This window comes from Eschrichtius robustus, chromosome 11 (assembly GCF_028021215.1).
Source record: "Eschrichtius robustus isolate mEscRob2 chromosome 11, mEscRob2.pri, whole genome shotgun sequence".
Lineage (NCBI taxonomy): Eukaryota > Metazoa > Chordata > Mammalia > Artiodactyla > Eschrichtiidae > Eschrichtius > Eschrichtius robustus.
This window is the reverse complement of record NC_090834.1, coordinates 89,154,822-89,168,167: the sequence shown is the minus strand read 5'-3', so window position 1 is coordinate 89,168,167 and position 13,346 is coordinate 89,154,822. Positions and strand designations below refer to the sequence as shown.

General features: G+C 48.4%; 1 protein-coding gene across 2 annotated transcripts in view; it reads left to right on the top strand.

Annotated features, from left to right (window-relative positions):
• The window catches only part of ABTB2 (ankyrin repeat and BTB domain containing 2), a 177,411-nt gene that overhangs the window by 121,304 nt on the left and 42,761 nt on the right, over nt 1-13,346 (top strand). For both annotated transcript variants that reach the window (XM_068556473.1, XM_068556472.1), the window contains exon 2: nt 9,291-9,437. In XM_068556473.1, coding sequence (XP_068412574.1) covers nt 9,291-9,437 — 147 coding nt within the window. The remainder of the gene's footprint in view (nt 1-9,290; nt 9,438-13,346) is intronic.

Below are 13,346 nucleotides of genomic sequence, written 5' to 3'. Positions count from 1 at the left end.
CAAAAGTGGCTGGATGTTGTCCTTGGCTCACAGGAACTGGCATGCTCCGCCACCATGGGTCAAGGACAGCATTTGACAAAGGACCATGGTCATGTGATGGATTTTTTTTTTTTTTTTTTTTAAGAGGTGGCAGTTCCAAGACTCATGCTTCCTGGGTCGCTCAAGTTCTTGATGTGTTACATCAATACTTTGGAGCGAGGCCACCCAGAATCTCTTAAAAAATATTCCAAACACAACAGAGATCTTTTTCCACAGGAAAAATCTCAGTGGTCCACGTGTGAGTTCTCCGCTCCATACCCCCCGATGTTGTGACGGTTGCCGGGTTTTCCAGAGTTCACCTTTAGGTTTACTTTCCTGAAATTGATCTGCTTGGTTACTGTGGCTTTATTTTATTCTCTTGCAAGGGGGGGGGGAAATGGCAATGAACAGGCTGCGTTTCGCTAGGTCTTTTCTCACTTCAAAAGAATTAAGCAGCAGTCCATGATCTCTACTAGTTCTTTTACGGGCATATTCATCCTCCGGGTCTCTGATATGAACCTTAATTAAACAAATCACCAAAATGCCAGTGAGCCAGCATTCCTAGCGGAGTTTCTGGGCTCACCCGCACTGCTTTGTTGGGCTATTATTTTATGGTGGCCCCTCTCCCCATCTAAACCCTCACCCTGCTTGGAGCCCCTCTGAGAACTGAGTGAGCCAGCCCTGAGGTCAGAGGTGCTGCTACCAACTGGAGGGAAAAGAGGCAGCCCAGGGCCAGCACCCCAAGCAGAACCCACCCCCCACCCCCCCCCGCCCACTCCCCGCCAGAAGGCCCAAGACTGTCAAGGACTCCAGGGAGAGATGAATTCAGCCCAGTGTTCACTGTGAGGTTTGCTTTTTACTGTATATTTTTTTTTTAGGAGAATTGGGGACGCTGGCAACAAGCCTTTGATCTCGCCAGCCCTGGGTTCTCTGGCCCCTGGCTCCCTGGGCAGTCATAAATGTGCATTTTTATTTTGCAGTTTAATGGTAAGCTCCTGGCCCTCTGGGCCTCTCTTAAGCGGAAGACCACCTTCAGCCGGTGGAGTTCTGATAACTTAGAGTGAGGTGTTAACCAGAGCATGATTATGTTTGCTTTTAATTTCCTGAGCTTGAAGAAGAAGGGGAAGGGGCAGTGCTAATTGGTCTGGTGAGTGGTGATGGAAGTCTTCTGTCCCTGGGCTTGAATGGGCAGAGCCCCATGTGAGAGGCAGTGTGGACTCCCGGGATGGACGGGCTGGGTCTGGATCCCACCTCGGCCATTTTCTAGCTCTGTGACCTTCACCAAGTGACCCAGCCCATTTAAACCTCAGTGTCCCTCATTGGTAAATGGGGTTAGTAACAGTACTAGCTAATTGTAATGAGACCACTGGTAGGGTCTTCATGTGGGTTCAAAGGCTGGTTCATCCCACTCGTGGCGTAGAGTACTACTCGGTATGGGCTCGCCCATCTCCGTTCATTACTAACCCACGGTTAAAACCTGCTTCCCAAACTCAGTTTAGACCCCAGCTCTTCTCTCTTCCTGTCTCCTAACCTTTGCTCCTCACTTGAACTCTTGGGCCTCACAGTATGGTGATCTCATCTTTAGGTGGGTTCTAGCTGAGAACTACATGAGCTTTCAATTACTCTTGATGAATCATTTGTACAGGGATGATTGACGATTCATCAAGCCAAGCAGATTTCACTCCACTTCTAGGTTTTCCTCCTTATTTCCTTCATCTTCCCCTTGCTTCAACACCCATCCCCCAATCTCGTTGGACTTCGAATATCAGGGGAAATACCATTCAGTGAAGTGGGTTTTTTTTAGAATCAACTGTCCTTATACTCCATTTGGGTCTCTCTGGAAAATATTCCAGCTTTAACTCCTCAGCGCTTTGTTTCAGTATGACCAATATGCAACAACCGGGCATTAAACGTACTATATATAAGATTCCAGATCAGAGAATGGAAACACTTTAAAAAAAATAAAAAGGATTGGATTATGTGGGCTATTTGGAAACTGTTCAGTGGGGCAATATAATTTTTATTTTCAGAAGCTTATGGATTGAACCCCACCCAAGCTTCCAGCTCCTAAGAAAAGTGGCAGAAGACGCCCTGCCAAGTTTCCTCTCACGGGCAGTAAAAGAGTAATCCTCTGCATGCCGGGTTTCATTTTAAAGAAACAGGAGACAGGCAGTGGCCTTTGCTGTCTTCACAAATGAGCTTCCCTGAGCTGGGGGGGCCAGTGAGTCTGGTGGGGCGTGTCGGGGGGGGGGGGCGGGGCGGGAGAAGATGCTAGGCACGCAGGCTTGCACAGGTCGCTGGGCCCACTGTAGTCACAGCACCCTGAAAAGAACATTTGCAAATCTGTGGAGAGCCCTGGGGATGGGAATGGGTTGTCAAGTTGGGGGTACAGTTATGTTACAGTCTTGATGGCCTTTTGATGACTGGTTAGAAAAACTGAACTGTAAATCTACCCAGTTTTCACAAAAAAAGGACATCTTTACATTTACAATTTTGTGTGTATTGTGTCTGTTGGGGGGCTGTTGTTATAACTTGGGGGAAATTAAATCACAGGAAATAATACTAACAGGGCCTATTTGTTTCCACAATTCAGAAGTTAAATAGTGGAATGAAAGTGGGGGAAAAGGTTTTAAGGGGTACACTTTAGTGCTAGAGTCCACAGAAGGGCCAGTTAGAGTGCAAGATCCCAGGGCTGGAGCAGACTTGAGAGGCCACCCAGTTGACCCCTGTGTCTTAGAAGAGAATGAAATCCCCATCGACTTGGCCTTTGGGCTGAGCCCTGCTTCTGAAAAACCTTAGCACTGAAAATCTGGTTTGTCAACCCAGTGTGCAGTCCATTGGCTTCTGGCTTGTTACTTGCTTGCTTGGAGGAGCCAGCAACCTCTGCAAGCTGAAACCCAGGTCGAATTCCTGCTTGGCAGCCAGCAAGAAGGCGGGACTCCCAGTCTTCTGTGCACTGGGTTTCCCAGCTGACTCAATGGCACCCTCTCTGGGCACTGGTGGAGAATCACCTAGGAAGGAGCCCAGGGCTGGAGCAGAGCCAAGTGACCAAACTCGGAAAACAGCCTGCAGAAACCAGGATCAGGTGTGCATAGTCTTCTTTTTTTTAATTTTTATTTTATTTTATTTGTTTATATTTGGCTGCATTGGGTCTTGGATGCTGCGCACGCGCTTTTCTCTAGTTGTGGCGAGTGGGGGCTACTCTTCGTTGCGGTGCACGGGCTTCTCATTGCGGTGGCTTCTCTTGTTGCGGAGCACAAGGCTTCAGTAGTTGTGGCTCGCAGGCTCAGTAGTTGTGGCTCGTGGGCTCTAGAGCACAGGCTCAGTAGTTGTGGCGCACAGTTTTAGCTGCTCCGCAGCATATGGGATCTTCCCGGACCAGGGCTTGAACCCGTGTCCCCTGCATTGGCAGGCGGATTCTTAACCACTGTGCCACCAGGGAAGCCCATAGTCTTCTTTTTTGTTGTTGTTGTTTTGTTTGTTTTGTTTTGTTTCCTATTTATTTATTTATTTTTCAAAAACGTCTTTATTGGAGTATAAGTGCTTTACATTGTTGTGTTAGTTTCTGCAGTATAAAGAAGTGGATCAGCTATACATATACTTATATCCCCATATCCCCTCCCACCCTCCCTATCCCACCCCTCTACGTGGTCACAAGGCACCGAGCTGATCTCCCTGTGCTATGCGGCTGCTTCCCACTAGCTATCTATTTTACATTTGGTAGTGTATACATGTCAATGCCACTCTCTCACTTACTCCCAGCTTACCCTTCCCCCTCCCCATGTCCTCAAGTCCATTCTCTATGTCTGTGTCTTTATTCCTGTCCTGCCCCTAGGTTCATCAGAACCTTTTTTTTTTCTTTAGATTCCATATATATGTGTTAGCATACAGTATTTGTTTTTCTCTTTCTGACTTACTTCACTCCGTATGACAGACTCTAGGTCCATCCACCTCACTACAAATAACTCAATTTCGTTTCTTTTTATGGCTGAGTAATATTCCATTGTATATATGTGCCGCATCTTCTTTATCCATTCATCTGTCGATGGACACTTAGGTTGCGTCTATATCCTGGCTATTGTAAATAGAGCTGCAATGAACATTGTGGTACATGACTTTTTTTGAAATATGGTTTTCTCAGGGCATATGCCCAGTAGTGGGATTGCTGAGTCGTATGGTAGTTCTATTTTTAGTTTTTTAAGGAACCTCCATACTGTTCTCCATAGTGGCTGTATCAATTTACATTCCCACCAACAGTGCAGGAGGGTTCCCTTTTCTCCAGTGCATAGGCTTCTTAGCTCTGCTGATTTCTTGAGAAGTGCTGGGAATTTCCCTATTTACTGGCAGAATTATTTTCATCTCTAAGTATCATAAAAAGAAAGAAGAATATTATCTATTCTTATCTGTGAAAAGGTGTTTGAACCTCTTTATGAGGGCAGTGGGGAGTGAGGGCAGTGGGCAGTGGTTGAAGAGTTTAAAGCCAGAGTAAATAAGAGTGCGTGACCAGAGTAAGGGATTGTCAGGGATGGGGTGAGACGGAGGGAGGAGACGGGGAGGGGCTGTTGCAGTATCCAGTGAGGGAAGATGGTAGCCTGACCCCCGGCAATGACGGATTTTTGAGATACGAAGGTGATGAGAGCAGCAAGATTTGGTGGTTGATTGGATGTGTGGGGGGAGGAGGAAGAGAGTTGATAAGGATGACTCACCGATCTGTTCTTCGGCAACTGGGTGGATGTGGTGCTGTGCTCAGAGAAGGGACTGGAAGCTTTGGGGAATGAGGTAATGAGTTCCGAGATTCAAGGGTTGGGCAACCTGCTTGGGAAAAATTGAGTGACGGAAGATTGTGGTTCTGTGTTCAGATTGAGAAATGTAGAGGCTTCGAGTACAGTCAAAGCACACTGGGGTGGAATGTTGTTTCCACAGAAATGCTGATTTTGTAGACGAGGGAGACAGAGGGTGCCTGGGTCATCATGCCTGCTGCCTCCCTGCCTCACCCTCGGGAGTTCATTTCACAGCGATATGAGTGACGCACGTGGGTTTTCTCTGTAACTTTTACAGAGTTCAGCAGGGATTGATTTGGGGTGTCCTTATTAATTAATAAAGGGATACAGGTTTCATTCCAGCATGCTTTTTTTTCCATCACGACTGAAATAAACAGTTTTTTTCTAAGGATTTTAGTAAACAGAGGGGGGAGGGGGGGTCGCTTTTCTTTTTTGGAAATCCCTTTTTCCAGAATGACCTTGCCCTGGGCCCATCCCCTAAAGCTGGGAATTTTTGTGGGGCAAAGAGGGCACGGAAGTGTTGAGAGAACTTAAGGCAAGTGTTTGAAGAATTTCACATTGACATTTAAAAAAGGCTTTCTTTTTTTTTTAATAAATTTATTTATTTATTTTTAGCTGCGTTGGGTCTTCGTTGCGGTGTGCAGGCTTCTCATTGCAGTGGCTTCTCTTGTTCTGGAGCACGGGCTCTAGGCGTGTGGGCTTCGGTAGTTGTGGCACACGGGCTCAGTAGTTGTGGCTTGCAGGCTCTAGAGCGCAGACTCAGTAGTTGCGGCACACGGGCTTAGTTGCTTCACGGCCTGTGGGATCTTCCCGGACCAAGGCTCAAACCCGTGTCCCCTGCATTGCCAGGTGGATTCTTAACCACTGCGCCACCAGGGAAGTCCAAAAAAGGCTTTCTTAAGGGGCAGATTCGGAAGACAAGCTATGGAACTGCATTCTGGAAAGATCAGAGGGAATAAGAGAGATGGCCTTCGGTCTGTAGAGCTTTACGCGAGGCCTCCAGGGTTCCTTGGCAGGCGGTGCCTGGAGACACATTAAAAGAAAGTCGTATTTCTGGGTCTTTCTTTATATTTCCTCCTATCAGACCCCAGGCGCAAACAGAACAGAACCCCTTTTCTCTCAAATATCCTTGTGCTCTTTAACTATAGGACAAGGGGGCCAAAGTTAGGACGTCATTTCATTTCAACAGCTTGAGAATCAAGAGGTTGAGATTCTAGCCCCAGTTCAGTTTCAGACCCTCAGGTAACCTTGGGCAAGTCACTTAACTTTGGGGGCGGGACCCTTGGTTTTCTCATCTACAAGATGGGTGCAAACAGTACTTCATGAAGCCTTGGGAATTGCATGTGATCATGCATATAAAGTTATCGCAGTCCTGGCACATAGTGAGCACTCTTTAAAAGTCAGCAGTGGCTATTACGGATAATGACCTCCCTACCTCCATTGCCGGAAGAATAAATTACGTACTCCTCGGTGTTCGAAGTCTCTTAAAAGCAAAAGGTACTATGCAAAAGCTGTGATGCTATCAATTACTATTATCAATAATAGGCTCATAATTACTTTTGCCACAGCATTAAATGAAAACCCCTTTGGGTGGGTGATGACTGGGAAAATGGGAACTATTAATAATGGAGCTGCAAGCTCTTGTTACTAGATCCATTGACATAATATTTCTCTCTGGGAATCCTTTGACAGATCAGCTGAATTTCCTATTCCCTTGCCCTAAGCGCTGTAAATTTGATCCACACGTCCCCAGTGTTGTTTCTGTGGATTAATAATGAAGAGAAGAGGAAGAGCAGGGCCTGAGTTAGACCCGTAGATGCGTAGAAACCCTCCCAAATATTTGGGCTGCCCATGGGTTTGAGCTTGTAGTTCGGGCAGGGGATGGGAGGGTTGTCTTTTGTTTCACTACTTGTCTTAATGCTCAGAGCCAGGTCTTCCTAATGCATTTGGGTCCTCAGCTGTCAGGGAGAGGTTCTGCTTTGGGGACAGGGCTGGGGGCAGGGGGAAGCTAGTCATGCCCTCCTCCGTCCACTGGAAACAGAGCTTTGAGGAAGTGCTTTGATGCCCTGCTTTGCCGAACCAGTGCCCAGATCGGGAGTCCGTTGCCGCTGCCATCCTGGAGGGGTCGGAGGGAGATTCAGAGCGGCAGGTCCCAGCCACACAGCAGGGCAGTGAGACAGTGCTGGGGAGGGCAGGGAAGCTGGGTCAGGGGAGGGGCAGGCTAGGAGGGCAGGGCTGACCGGCAGCCGAACCTAGAGCGTGGCCAAAGAACGCTGCCAGGATCTGGGCAGCAGGAAGGCTGCCATGTGCATTTGCCCCGTAAAAGAGCACACGAGGCCCAGCACTGGGGCTTCCATGGGTGAACCAAGCAGGAATAACACTGAATCGGGACAGCCGTAGGTGAGCTTGGTGGTGTGTTCATTGAATCTGGGCTTACAGAGAGGTGAAACGTATACATTCCAGAGCCAGTCAGACCTGGATTTGAATGCTAGCTCTGCCACTTGGTAGAGCAAGTTATTCAAACTCTCTGCACATTCTCTAAAATGGAAACAGCAGTGCCCACCTTGTTCAAAGAATAAATGAGATAGTGTACCTAAAGCCTGCGTTCCCAGCACATAGGAAAAGTAATAGCAAGAGTATCCAAAGAGCACTTACTCTGAGCCACGCAGCAGTCCACACGTGGACATCTGACAACTCAGGACCACACCGTGAGCTAGGTAACTTTTGTTACCTGTAGTTAACACGTGAGGAATCTGAGGCACAGAGAAGTGAAGTAACTTGCCCAAGATTACACCGCTGGTTTAAGTGACAGAGCTAGAATCATGAACCCAAATGTTCCAGCTCCAAGGCCCTGTCTTAACCTCTCTGCTGCAGGACCTATGGCTGTTGTCATCCTTGTGACGTTTCTGGGTACAGGATAGGGAAGTCTAGCCTGGATTTGGCCACATCCCAGGGGCTCTTCTGTTATCTCAAGGAATTGTAAGAGCTTTTTCCCAAAAGTGACTAAAATGAATTCCGGTGGGTATGTTGCTTTCAAAAAATAAAGTTCAAGGGGGTTGGACAAAGATGCCTTGATCAAAGAAGAAGCAGTTACCAAAAACTGGGAATCTTTGTGGCCACATGCTCCTAAGAACCAACATGTAATTTTAAGCCAGTCTGATTTTGCTTTTCTGGTGCTTTCTAAGAAGCCACACAGTGAGTTGGAGAAATTTACAGGCTGTCACCCTCTGGGATTGATTCTGACAGCTCTGCTCCTCTATTGTTGAAGTGTTAATGAAAAACGCTAATTGGCCTTGGCCAGTGGCTGGATGAGTTCCCTTCCTGGAGTGGGGAAAGCAGCATCCTTTTCTCTGTGGTTTCTCCTAGTCCTATTCTTGGCTTGAAGAAGGAAGGGGGGGCAGCATGAGGAAGTGGGAGGACTCCAAGGGCGATGCCGCCCTTTGGGTGGGCAGGGTGAACGTTTACATCTGCCGCCCCATCCACTGAGCTCCGTGAAGACAAAGCCAGGTCTCTTTGTCACCCCGGAATCCTAAAGGCAGCAGGATACCTGGGCCGAGTGAGGCACTCTGGATATTCAGCAAGTGAAGCAGGGAAGGAATGAATGAACGCTTATGTGGCCCACCAGCCTCTGGAGGCCAGTTCCTTGTGCAGCTCCAAGAAAGGATGGTCTCCCATTGCTTTAAACCACGTCTACAGGTGGGCCACCCTCATCCTGGCTCTTGCAGCACCGTCCACAGTGAAAAGTCAGCTGTCCTAAGTGGAGCCTTGCGATTTGCCCACCACCCGCACTCGAGCAGACAGGGAGCAGAGCTGTGGCCATTGAGCTTTGCTTCCATCCTCAGGTGACTTGTTGATAAAAGACATTTTCACATATTGACATATAGGGAAGTCATTCTGGCTTATCCATGAGTTACCTTGAATTTTATGCTAACTAAAATAGCCTGTTTGTGGCCTATCAAACATACATTGTACGTCGGCTTTAATTATTAAAGAAAAGGGCACATTGACCAGAAGTAAATAATGCCTAGGTTAAAAATAAAGATTAAATGCCTCCCTTCCTGGGATGCCAATGCTGGTCCTCTTTGGATGATAAGACTCCCTTCCCACACTTTGTTATAAAGCAGAAACTAACACACCATTGTAAAGCAATTATACTCCAATAAAGATGTTTAAAAAAAAAAAAAAGACCCCCTTCCCAGGTGCTAAGGCATACCGACTTGCTATGTACGTGCTGGTCTGTTCTTTTTTTTTTTTTTTTTTTTTTTCAAACCTTGAAGAAACGTAACCCAGACTTGTTTAATATTCTTTGTTCTGACAAGATATAAAACTGTGCCGAAAACCCTGCTTCTCCAGAGAGGTTTCTCAGAGTAACCTGGACAGTGGGCTTCTGGGCTAGTCCTCAGTTTGGCTCAAATAAAACTCTTTTCTATTCTTACTATTGATTGTTTATTGATTATTTTCACGGACACTGTCCACCTTGTTTCCCCACAGGTGTCCTCTCCCTCCCTGCGTACTTCAGTCCCTACAACGGCGGGTCCCTGGGCCACGACGAGCGCGCCGACGCCTACGCCCAGCTGGAGCTCCGGACCCTGGAGCAGTCCCTCTTGGCCACCTGCGTGGGGAGCATCTCGGAGCTGAGTAAGTGGGGCACCCACAGTCCGCTGGCTCCAAGGGAGAGGCGGGGAAGAGCCCACCTTCTGGGTCCTGGCTTCCTCCTCCTCCTCCTCCTCCACGCTTCTTGCCTTCTCTGAAAGCCAGAGGTTGCACACTGGTGGCCCACAGACATGTGTGCTTTAGTTGGCAGGCGCATTTAATCACATCCAAATTTGGATCTCTCGTTTCTCTAGAGGAAGCAGACGATCTGGCCCTGCTGTGCCCTATTCCTGCATGGCAGCAATCAGGGGGAGCTGAGTGGCAGCTAAGGGGACAGGAGGCATTCCCTACGTTGCCAAATACCTCGGTCTCTCGTAGCTGGCCTGTCTCATTTATTTATTTTACCTGCCTGGCCCCAAGGGCTCTGAATTTACAACCAGTATTTGAAAGAAAGCACCTCCCGAAACCTCATCACAGAAAAAGAAAGGAAAAAGCGGAGCTTCTCTGGCTGAAGGAGGACCTGGTCAGTGACCTCAGCCCTGCGGTGCCCTGGGCATCTCCCAGGACCTCAGGGCTCTCTGGAACACAGCGGGAAACCCCTGGGTCTAGGTCATTACTGTTTGACAGGTGTTTCAGAAGATCGTGTTAGGAGGCATGAGATCCCCGTGTCTCCCGATCTCTCCCTCTCGTTATCCCAATTATTTGAGAAATCAAACTGCATGCTCCTCCTGGGGTCATGAGACCACCCAGCGGAGGGTGGGGACATGTGCCAAGGGTCGTATAGCACACAGTGTGGAAACAGATGGAGTTTCACTCTGCTCCAGCCTTTTCCGCTTGTGATTTCTTTGAGGTTTCTGGCCCCTGAATAGTGAATGGCAAGCCGTTCTGTTTCTTTAGGACACAGCTTCCTCGCTTCCTCCCCCCACCCCCCCCATCTTCCTTCCCTTCCCAGGACAGGAAGTGAAGGTGCCTGGTTCAAGGTCACAGAGCAGATTGGTGATAATGCTAGGGCAGAAAGCAGCACTTTGAGCTCTCTGTCTCCTAGGGGCATTCCAGCATGGCCACCTGGGTCCCCTGCCTCTTGAGGACCCTGCAGGAAGTGGGCTTGGGTGTACGGCTTGATCCCCACCCCCGGGGAATGTCTCCTGGACAGTGGGCTGTCTTTGGGGCTATGCGCAGTCTGTTTGGTGAACTCTCCTGGCCTGAGGACAGTGAGGGACACACTTAGGCCTCAGTCCACTGGAGAACACCTTGATTTTGTTTTGCATTTTGAACATTAAGTGAGCACTTACTGTGTGCAAGACACTGTATGAAGTGCCTTCAGCACGTGATCTCATTTACTGTGCAAAACGGCTCAGCAAGCTATGTCCTGATGAGGGAACTGAAGCTTAGAGAGGAAAAGTCATTTTCCCCAAGTCAGGTTGCAAATAAGAATCAGAAAGGGGGCTTGACTCCTGCCGTGTCTGACTTTGGCAAAGCTCTAAATTACTTAGGGCTATGGGCTTCGTAGACGTGACTAGCAGCCCAGCCACCAGCATCTCAGGGCAGCTGAGGTCAAGATCGGAATCTGGGGACTTCGCTGCTGGCACAGTGGCTAAGGATCCGCCTACCAATGCAGGGGACACGGGTTCGAGCCCTGGTCCAGGAAGATCCCACATGCCGCGGAGCAACTAAGCCCGTGCGCCACAACTACGAGGCTGCGCTCTAGAGCCCGCGAGCCACAACTATTGAGCCCACGTGCCACAGCTACTGAAGCCCGCATGCCACAACTACTGAAGCCTGTGCACCTAGAGCCCGTGCTCCACAACAAGAGAAGCCACCGCAATGAGAAGCCCGCACGCTGCAACGAAGAGTAGCCCCCGCTCGCCGCAGCTAGAGAAAGCTCGTATGCAGCAACGAAGAGCCATTGCAGCCATACATACATACATACATACATAAAAAAGACTGGAATCTGATCTTGACTTTTATCATAGAGCCCTTTGTTGTAGTGGTCTCTGTGCCCGTTACAATCCACAGTCAGGCACAAGGCGAGTATTCAGAAACTTCCCTCAGGGGAAGGGCTTGTCCTTACCATTCAGCCCAGGGACCAAGTCCAATCAGTTCTACCTTCTAAAAACTATCCCAAGTTTAAGTTTGCCCCTCTCACCACTTCCAGGGCTACCAACTCGGGCCAAACCAGGGATATTTAAAACCCGAATTGTCTTATGTCACTCATCTACTCAATATCCTCTCAATTACCCCGATGGCTTCCCAACACACTCAGTGAAGTCCGGGGTTGGACATACGATCTGCCTTCCTCGTCTCCTATTCTTCTCTTGTTGACTGTGCTCCAGCCACCCTGGCCTCCTGGCTAAGATCCTCCCACCCCAGGGCCTTCGAACTAGCTGTTCCTCTGCCTGTGACCTTTTCCTCCAGTTGTCCAAATATGGCACGTTCTTAAAGTCTCTGCCCAATAACACTTACTAGACAGGCCTTCCCTGAGCACCCTGCAGAGATTAAGGGTCCCACCCTCGTTCTCTGTCTCCCATCTTATGGCTTTGGTTTATCCAAAGCACTAATGGACACTTGGCATTTATTATATATTTACTTGTGAACAGTTGGTCATCTTTCTCATGTGATTAGAACTTCAGCTTCATGAGAATGGAGACTTTCTCTATTGTATCCCCTGGTGTACGTATCGCTAGTAATGAGAACAGAACCTGAGCTGTGTATTTGTGTGTGTGTGTAAGAATAAGCTCTCTATTGTCCAGTTTTTGCATCCTAAAACCCACCTAGGATTGGTCCCCATCCTGGCTCAGCCACTTCTCAGACCAAAGGGAAGAAGGATCCCCAGAGCATCTTTCACCGACAACCAAGCAGGCTGTATCATGCGCCAAGATGCCGGAGCTCCCTCGCTCTGAAACCAGGGTTTTTGCTAATCGTTGTGAAGGAGGGAGGAGGTGAAGGTGGAGGCAGATATTGCAGTTGTTCTCTTCAAGACTAAAGAGCTTAATGAGGCTAGTGATACTTGGCGCTAAGCACCTCGTACCTTAGAGTTTAGCCCGGCTTTAACACCCACTCTCTCCCTGCACCCGGCCAGGACCAGCCTGCCAGGTGGGTCAAGAAGTCTCATTCTTGTATCAGGTCCATCTGCATAGGGAGCTCGGGCACTTTTATTTTCCTCTGTCCCTCTCTACCTATGAGAAGATAAATGGAAGGGAATAAGAAATAAACAAAACACTTCTTTTTAAAGGGAGCCAGATGGTATGGGCCTCATTTTGGAGACAGTGCTGAATCCCAGGCCCTCCCCTTCTCTTTTTATTCGATGGCTCCTGATGCAGGTTGGACAGACCAGAGGGAAGCCATAGCACCTCTGCTCAGGGCTCTCGTGATTAACAAGCAGGGAGGGCTTGTTTCTCCATACTTGTGGGTGTTTCTGGGCTTCAGACTGAGGTCTCATCAAGTTTAGGATCAATTGATTCTCAAGTACAAGGATGTCTCAGAAGCAGCTCTGAGTGCCCAGCTGTACCAAACCAAGAGCACAGCCCCGTTGGGCCACAGCTTCTGAAACTCACTGTGGTAGCAGGTCAGGGATGGTATCCCCCCAGCTTTGTTGCAAACTGAAACTTTTATAAAATACAATAAAAAGGAACGTTTAGAAATAGGAAATAAAGCACAGGTAAGATGCAAGCCATTTTATTTTATTAAGTAGATTAAATAGGCATAAAAGCACTCTGTCAGATTGCTCTGGAAGTTTTTCCAAACTCACTCTCAGTTTCTGAAATGAACTTCTGAACCAGTTACCAGTTTGCAGACCTGTCCCAGTTCACAGACCTGTCCCAGTTTGCAGACCACACCTCAAGTAGCAATGTCGCAATGGTCGAGAACGTGCGTTTGGGACACAGAGACCCCAGTTCAAGTCCTGCTTGTGCCACTGGACAAATCACTTAATTTGTGTAGCCTGTGTCCTCGTCT